Raw genomic sequence first — 9,479 nt, forward strand, 5'->3', positions numbered from 1 at the left:
ATTCATCAACCTTCTGATGGTTTAATTCCTGTTATGTCTTATTACTTTGATGTTTACCTGTTATTGAGTACCCACAGTTTCATTGTGACTTGGGCCACGGCCTTATTACAGGTTTCTGGGCTCGGTGTCCCTTTTGGGCCGTGAGGTGTCGACACTTGAAGCGATCTCGTTGCCTATTTCGGACGCTGACCATAGAAACCCGGTAACGCTGTCCGTCCGCGTGCCCTATTACATGAGGAAAAAAGTGAAGTTTCTACGATGTTTTTGCCCCCTATCCTCTTTTCTAGCCCTAGCCTCTGGTGGGCTACTTGTGCCCCTGTTCCCCTCCCTTGACTTGCCAGATGTACGGCCCCTACCGGGCCACCTGCTAATTATTATTAATCATAGGTTGAATTCTACCAGGCGCCGTCTCAGTCCTCATACTGCTCTCAAAGGCTTCACGGCTCAATCCAGCTTTTATGATCCCCCATGACCATTGTCTCGTGGAATGTCAAAGGACTTAGGTCACCTCACAAACGAATGGCCGTCCTCAGACACCTGAAACGTCTGAGGGCGGACATTGCAATACTGCAGGAATCTCACTTAGAGGAGAGAGATTTCCACAGAATGCATAAGCTCTGGGTGGGACAGGTATTTGGTTCACCAGCAGTAAAAGGGAAATCAGGGGTACTGATTCTGATCCACAAGAACTACAAAGTCACAGTCCATGACAAACACTTTGACGGGGAGGGGCGCATCGCCATTCTGCATCTCAGAGATGGGGTGCAGGAGTGGGCGGTGGCGGGTGTGTACGCGCCTACCGCCCCCTCTGTTTCTTTTTTTCAAACACTGGCTAGTGCCCTAGCGCCTTTCCTTCATCTACCATTACTAGTGCCCGGTGACTTCAACCAGCTCATGTGACCCTCTGAAGACAGATCACGGGCCACGGGGTCCACATTCTCTAAGAACACATATCATTCCCCTTTATTGCTCAACTTGGCGGAAAGTTTACAACTTACCGACACGTGGCGCTTGTCGAACCCCACAGGCAGGGAATTTACTTTTTACTCGCATCCCCACAACACCCTCACGAGGATAGATTACGCGTTCGCCAACACTAAAATGCTCCCGTACACTAGCTCACCGAAAATCCACGACATAGCTATTTCGGATCACGCTCCCATATCCATCGATATCTCCATACATGCAACCGCCCCTTCCTTCAAAAATTGGAGATTTCCCTCCTACTTAGCCAAAGACCCTGGGATTGCTACCCTTTTAGGCGACGTATGGGCCGACTTTGTCAACATCAATGACACACCTTCCATTTCCCCGACACTTCTATGGGAATCAGGTAAAGCAGTCCTGAGAGGACGCATCATCGCATACGCGTCAGCATATAAAAAGAAGGTGGCCAAAGCCTATACGGAAGCCAGCGCTTCCCTTAGAAAAGCACAGACCGACCTCAACCTCGATAACTCTCCGCCTAACAGAGACAGGTGGCGTAAGGCGAAGACAGAATTCGATACCTGGGCTGACAATAGGGAGAGACTCTACAAATCCCACCTGGATTGGAAGTTCCACTCCTTTGGGAATAAACCCGAAAAGCTGATGGCCTCTCTGTGCCGCGGACCTTTTGAGACCACACTTGTATCTTCCCTTAGGGGGGCTGATGGTCAGCTTGTAGAGTCTCCCACCGAAGTCAACAAGGTATTTGCGGACTTTTATAAGTCCCTGTACGGATTCGAACCCTGCGATGAAACTACAGCTACGCGGTGGTTGTCATCTGTGGAACTCCCTACGGTGTCCCCGACCCAATTAGACTCCCTAAATTCCCCTATAACCGTCGAGGAAGTGCGGAAAACTGTTCTAGGACTGTCACCAGGAAAATTGCCCGGTCCCGACGGTTACACTCCGGAGTTCTATAAATTGGCCATAGACCACTTAGCCCCTACCCTACAAAGCGTCTTCAACCATATTATGTCAGGCCATCCATACCTGCCGACTGGTTACCGGGCACACATTAAGCTGATTTACAAAAAGGGGAAGGACCCGAAGGACCCGGGATCATATAGGCCCATTTTGCTATTAAATGTGGACTCGAAGCTGCTCTCCAAGATCATAGCGGACAGATTAGCGTCTATACTCCCGTCCCTTGTACACCCAGCCCAAGCAGGATTTGTTAAAGGATGTTCAGCGGCCGCCAACATTAGAAAGGTTATAACCGCCCTGGAAGTCACTAAAGCAAACCCTGACAACACGGCGGCAATCATCACTTTAGATGCCGAAAAAGCCTTCCATAATGTTAATATACAGTGGCTAGACAAAGTACTGATACGCTTTGGCTTCTCTGGCGCTTTTCTACACACAATTAGAACCATGTACGCATCCCCCGAGGCTCAGGTGGTAATAGCAGGCCACATTCGGAACCTTTTAAATTATACAAGGGTACCAGACAGGGGTGCCCTCTATCACCCCTGCTATTTAACCTGGCCCTGGAACCATTGTCCAGATACATGCTGCACCATCCTGGGCTCCGGGGGATCAAAGTGGGCCGGGAGGAACTCCGTACCGCCATGTTTGCGGACGACGTTTTGATATTTACCGCAGACCCTAGCCATGATTTACCGCTTATACAGGACATGTTTGCAGAATATAGACTATGTTCCGGCCTCCGTATAAACTTCACTAAAAGTGAAATCCTCCCGCTAAATACAGTTCATACTCCGCATTGGGCATCATCTTCCCTCCTTCGGGTCAACACCAGTCATATTACTTATCTGGGCATAAAAATAGGACGATTCTCCTCCTCCTTGTACCGTCTAAATTTCACACCGGTTATCGATAAAATGTGCGCAGAACTTAAAACATGGGCGAATCTGCCACTCTCCTTTAGCGGTAGGTGTCACCTATACAAAATGACCACCTTCCCCAAACTCCTCTACCCTCTCCAAACTTTGCCACTTCTCTTGAAACATGTAGATATCACTAGACTACACAAAGCTGTCTCTTCATTCCTATGGAAAGGGAAACGCTCTAGAATATCGATGGCCAAATTACACTTAAACAAACGGGAAGGGGGCATGGATCTCCCTAACACTCGGTTGTATAATGTGGTCTGCCTTGTGAGGAACTGTATAGACTGGTTGAGTCCTGAATCTAGATATACTAACTATGCCTTGGACTCAGAATTAGCCGCTCCCTGGAACCTGGCGGCACTGCTGCACTGTGGAACAGCTGATCTCCCGGTGTCACTGCGCGGCAATTTGCTGCTCAGGGATACTGTGATGGCTTGGAGGGACCTGAGGAGACGTTTTAAGTTGCCTCAGCGCCTCTCCAGGTTCTTGCCTATATGTAATCACCCCATGTTCCCACAGGCCCAGCAGTGCTCTGCTTATGGGGACTGGTCAAGGCGAGGTGTTACTAGGTTTGCTCAATTGTTTGATGAATGTTCAGGTATGCCTCTCCCGTTTGACACCTTTGCTATTCGCTTTCATCTGCCGAAGGGTCACTACTTATACTATAGACAATGTCTAAGTTTTGTGGACTCAATCTGCCGCACGCCCCAAAATCGCTTTACCACCTCACTACTGGATACGTGGCTACAGCAGGGAAAACATAAGATTTCTCACCTATACAAGCCCTTGCTTGTTGCACTCTCCCAAAATGTCTCTGACCAAGTGGCGAAACCGTGGAATGCTATACTCCACTCTGATACAGCACATCACCGCATCCTATCCGGATATCTAACCACCCGCCGATACATCACAAATGAGTTCTGGAGGGAACAGCAGTTCAAACTTATGCATCGAGCTTATTTTCCACACATAAGGTGGTCCGCAGATGTATCCCATCACTTCTGTACGCTGTGTAAGAGCCAATTTCCCTCTTTGCTTCATAAAATCTGGATGTGCCCCCCCATCGCCTCCTTTTGGGACAAGGTCTTACGGTATATATCGAACTACACGGGACTAATGCTACCAAAGGACATTTACCTCCTGCTGTTTGGTGATCCATCGTTGCCCGGCATTCATACACCCAAACACTCCCGGAGTATATGGTTCAACAACAAGCCCTGGATACTCTCTTGCCTCATGATAGCTCGCAGACTAATCCTGAAGCGGTGGTTGGAGCCATCTCCTCCCACAACCAAAGATCTCCATGCGGACTTATCTAGGCTGCGTGACCTAGAATCTACAGGCCTGCAACACACTCCCTCTGCCACCGCCCTACGCTTTAACAGGAAATGGCATCTCTTCCCCACAGTGGCAGGGGATTCTCATAGTAGACCTGGTCTGGACAATTGACCTTTTAATGGATGTACAAGATCTGGCAGACCCCTCTTTCTTCACACCTTGGTGCCGCTTCATTCCTAACTGCCCTCGGCAAAGGCCCGATCTATCTTTATCATTATGGGGCACCATGACAAGCCATACGGTCTGTTGGGGATATGATATTTACTGTTATTATCTAGTTGTGTAGTACTAGCTACATCCTACTGATGTACTTGAGACGGTGCCCAACGTTGACACTAAACGTTGCCTATGTTCATGCTCCCCCCAGGAGCAAATATAGGGGGCTTTGGCCCCTTTATACCGCATGTATCTGGTTTACACGCATATGTCTGGCTACCCATCCCCCCCCCCCCTTCCTACCTTCCTCCCTTGACCCTACCGTTTCCCTTCTTAACCCCAGAAAATAGAAAATGGTATCATTAATATCATTAATATTAATATCAATAATATCATATGTTGTTGATACCTTTGGTTACAGAGATTATTGTTCTGTTATCTCTGGAGTTCTTTATGCACATTCGCTTATTTTTGTTTCGTGACCGATTGCCATCTACTGTGTATCCACACTATTTGTTCATTGTATGGTTGTAATGTAATTCTGCTGTAATGCGTTGAACTTCAATAAAATGTTATATAAAAAAAAAAAGATGGTTCTTACCTCTAATGTAAGCAGAGTGGGAGCTGACTGTCCCTACACCTGAGAGGGCAGACAGTTTGTAAGGGAGTTCTTTAAAATCTCCACGACCTCCGGGAGTGAACACTACGTTAAAGATATGAACGAATAACATTTTTTTGATATTTTTATAAATACAGTCTCGGTCTCATGTAATGTGTCAGTAAAGTCCACCAGCTGTAAAACTAGTTCTTGTAAATAAAAAATAAAAACCCAGTAGTGATTAAATACCTCCAAAAGAAAGCTAAATTTGTGGGAAAATATATATAAATTTAATTTAGGTACAGCGTGGCATGACCACACAATTGCCAGTTATAATAGCGCAGTGCTTAATAGCAAAACATGGACTGGTCATGAAATTAGTAATACCTTCCAGTGCCGAAGTTAAGGTGTGCCTGAAAACAGCAGGCAGAGGGCACTGGGCCAGTCACCAATATTTCCTGTGATCTCCCTGCTGATATTTTCTCTATACTAATAAGCCTCGGCCTGTACTGTCTCTCTGTGAATGCAGCCATCTTGGTAGATGCAGGGCTTACTTCCTCATTTCAGAACCTCCAGCAAGGAGAAAAGTGAGGAGTAGTAACATCACCAAATCTTACTGTATATCTCTTGAGAGTAGCAGTCCAGCTAGCAGTGCCTTAAAGTGGTTCTAAAGGCAGAAGGTTTTTTATCTTAACCACTTAACCCCCGGAAGATTTTACCCCCTTCCTGACCAGGGGGTATTTTGCGATTCGGCACTGCGTGACTTTAACGGACAATTGCGCGGTCGTGCGACGCTGTATCTAAACGAATTTGGCGTCCTTTTTTTCCCACAAACAGAGCTTTCTTTTGGTGGTATTTGATCACCTGTGCGATTTTTTGATCATGCGCTATAAACAAAAAAAGAGCGTAAATTTTGCAAAAATAGCAATATTTTTCAGATTTTTTTATATGAAATTCCCCCCCAAAAAAATTTAAAAATCAAAATTTTTTAACATTTTCGGCCAATTTGTTTTATGCTACCTATGTTTGGTAAAAAAAAAATCGCAAAAAGTGTATTTTGATTGGTTTGCGCAAAAGTTATCGCGTTTACTAACAAAGGGAAAGATTTTTGTCATTTTTGTTGTTTTTTTTTTTAACGCGTAATGGCGGCGATCTGCGATTTCTTTTTTGCGGTACTGCGACATTGCGGCGGACAGATCGGACCCTTGACTGACATTTTTGACACTTTTGGGGTTACCAGTGACATTTCTACAGTTATCAGTGCTATACATATGCACTGTTACTGTAAAAATACACTGGCAGTGAAGGGGTTAACTTTTTTTGAAAGGGAGGGGCTATGTGTGTCCCTAGGGGCGTGCTTTCTACTGTGATTGGCTGTGGCTTCAGATGTATGAACAGTGATCAACGGTTCTACATAGTAGAACCGTATGATCATCCTTCATACACAGGGGAGAATGACAGGCAGCTTGTTTACACAAGCCGCCTGACTTTCTCCCTCTCCCCCGCCGATCGCAGAGTGACCGGCCTCCGGGGGCGCGCGCTCGCTCCCTAGACCCTCACAGGCTAGCGACGTAGACCTACGTCACTTTGCCTGTGAGGGGCTGACCGCCGACGTAGATAGTCGTGCGATGGTCGGCAAGTGGTTAATGCATTCTATTCATTATGATAAAAAAACTTTCTGTGTGCAGCAGCCTTAAGCAATACTTACTTGAGCCACATCTCAATCCAGTGATGTTGCATGGGAAACTCGGCTGTCCGGGACTCCCCCTCCTAATTGGCTGAGACTGAGACACAGTGGGTGCTATTGGCTTCCACTGCTGTCAGTCATAGGCAGTGAGCCAAAAAGGTGAGAGGGGGCGAGGCGAGCAGCGGCTCCGTGTCTGAATGGACACATAAAGCAGCTGCAAAACCACTGCACAAAGCAGGAAAGTATAACATGTTTGTTATTTAAAAAAAAAAAAAAAACACGAATTTAGTATCACTTTAAATCTTACATTGCAGATATACAGCTTTAGGGCTGTACGCACAGGAGTATCTAGGCATTCTCACTTACCATGAAGTGCCTTGCTGGTTCCAGGAGTATTTCTACACAGAAGTTAAATTTTTCAGGGTACTGAGGCCCACACCTAACATTTTAGATTTTATTCATAAATCTTTCATGTTTGAGTTTAAGTCCACTATAAATCCAAGAAGACTGCTCCTTTTTCAGATTTATTTGCCACATGAGAGGTAAACTGGTTCAGCAGTGCCTGAACATACTATAAAAAAACAAATGTTTACATTCATGGTGACTAAGGCATTTTTTATGCCATATACTGTAGGTTGATGGAAAGTTGTCTATGCTGTTTGTGCATATATCTATGTATATTTTGTTGAGTTAGTATGCTTACTATAATTTCTTGTGCTTGAAGACAAAACACCAGATAAACTGCTAAAAACACATGCTGTACACTGTATATATGTTCATACAGTAGGTGTGTGTTTTATTTGATTACGAATTTGGCACTCTATTTATTCTTTCTTGTAATTTACCAATCTGTGCCAAAAACGGTTGTAAAGGTTAAAGGTTGTTTACCTAAATGCATTCCCTGCCATCGCTTCCCAAATACTTACCTGTGCCTGATGTCGATCCAGCACCCTACTCTATCTCTATTCATAGGCTCACAGACATCGGCCCCTGCTGCTGTCAATCGCAGTTAGGAGGGAGCACTGTGTGTGTCTATGGACATTCAGAGCCCACAAGAACGCTTGCTATGGGGGAACAACCAGGCCAGGGCAGCGGACCCCAGAAATGGAGGATAGGATTTGTTAGCTGGACCTTTTACAATCACTGTAAAATCAATATTCTGTTTTTTGTCAAAATATATTTGTTTGGTGTTTGGGTTTCTCATACACTATAAATATTTGTTATGCTGCAATTCATTTACTGAGTTTTTGGATCATTGTCTTTACTTGTATTCCTCTTTGTGAAATGGTGTCATTTGATAAAACCCAGTTAACAATTACCTGTTTTTGTTTAGGATCGCAAAGTTTGATGCAAAATATCTCAGCAAACTTTTTATGAGAAAATCAGCTCAAAAAACACAAGATCGAATTCTCAGTGTGTTTCATGAGCTAAATATGAAGGATGCTATAAGCTATGTTGCAGAGGTATGTGGAGCATAATAAGCAATAGTATAATGTGTTATCAACACTGTATTATTAACAGCATGTACAGCTAACGTTCTTTAATTCATCTGCTTTTAAAGAGGATTCCACAGAATAGAGAATGTGTCATTTTAGAGGAAGAATGTCAATATACAGTAATAAGACATAAACCATAGGACTATAAACCATAAAAAAACAGATGTGTTTATGTGCCTAGAAGTCACAGGGGTTGCACACAGTCACCATTGAAGGCGTGTTTGGGTGCACACATCCATGCCTGTACAAATGTATCTGCTCAAATCTGCCTTTACCAGCATAGAGCTGCATCCTGTTTTTTATGGTACACTGCCACGTGTGCCCGTGTACATAAGCAGTGATAACTGAAATGCAAAAAGCCTTGGAGTGATATAATCAGGGCCATTGTCAGGAACCTAAAGGACTTCAGCACCAGTCCTTTAGGATCCTTGTTCGCCACCTTGATCACCACCCCACTTACCCAGTTATTGTGTGGAAGAATATCCATTCACAGGATACAGAAGTAAGTGTCGGCCAGTATAGGCCCCAAAAATTAGCCTACATGGGTTTACCTGACAGCTAGAAACGTAGTATTTGGTGGCTGGAGGTACATTAGGCATTCACAGGATACAGAAGTGTAGGCCCCAAAAATTAGCCCACATGGGTTTACCTGACAGAAAAGAAAGTTGTATTCTGTGGCTGGAGGTACATTTGGCATTCACAGAAAAAAATTATTGTCGGCCCTGAAAGGCCGCAAAAATTTGGCATTCAATGGACATGAAATGCCTTTTATGCCGCTGTATTTAGCGAAGACAAGGACCAGGAATTGTTGTGGGTGGATGGCGGTCTGGCAGATATTTGTGGCCTGGCATGAGGAATTTCAACGAAACATGGTCTACTGGTCACATATGTTGAATTCCTTAGAGATCCATGCCTCATTCATTTTTATAAATGTGAGGTAGTCTACACTGTCAGGAGCTAGGCGAGTGCGCTTATCGGTCACGATCCCCCCTGCTGCGCTGAACATCCTTTCGGACAGGACACTGGATGGGGGGCAAGCCAACAGTTCCATTGCAAATTGTGCAAGCTCTGGCCAGAGGTCAAGCCTGCCCACCCAGTAGTCCAAGGGTTCATCACTCCTCATAGCGTCCACATCGGCCGTTAACCCGATGTATTCGGAAATCTGTCGGTCTAGGCGTTCCCTGATGCTGGATCCGGAGTACAGCTGTCGATGGTTCGGCTGAAAGAAGGATCTCATATCTGAAGTGACCTAGACATCTTCAAACCGCCCTCTTCTTGCAGGAGCTGGTGGATTGCTATCCACAACTGTCTCTCTGTGACTGGAAATTCCTCTGCCAGTGCACGCAAAAGCAGAATGCAGCATTTCC

General features: G+C 45.2%; 1 protein-coding gene across 1 annotated transcript in view; it reads left to right on the forward strand.

Annotated features, from left to right (window-relative positions):
* The window catches only part of SLC9A3 (solute carrier family 9 member A3), a 342,657-nt gene that overhangs the window by 244,219 nt on the left and 88,959 nt on the right, over positions 1 to 9,479 (forward strand). Inside the window, exon 10 of the mRNA XM_082257740.1 lies at positions 7,950 to 8,079. Coding sequence (XP_082113866.1) covers positions 7,950 to 8,079 — 130 coding nt within the window. The remainder of the gene's footprint in view (positions 1 to 7,949; positions 8,080 to 9,479) is intronic.

This window comes from Pelophylax lessonae (assembly GCF_965119305.1).
Source record: "Pelophylax lessonae genome assembly, chromosome: 5".
Lineage (NCBI taxonomy): Eukaryota > Metazoa > Chordata > Amphibia > Anura > Ranidae > Pelophylax > Pelophylax lessonae.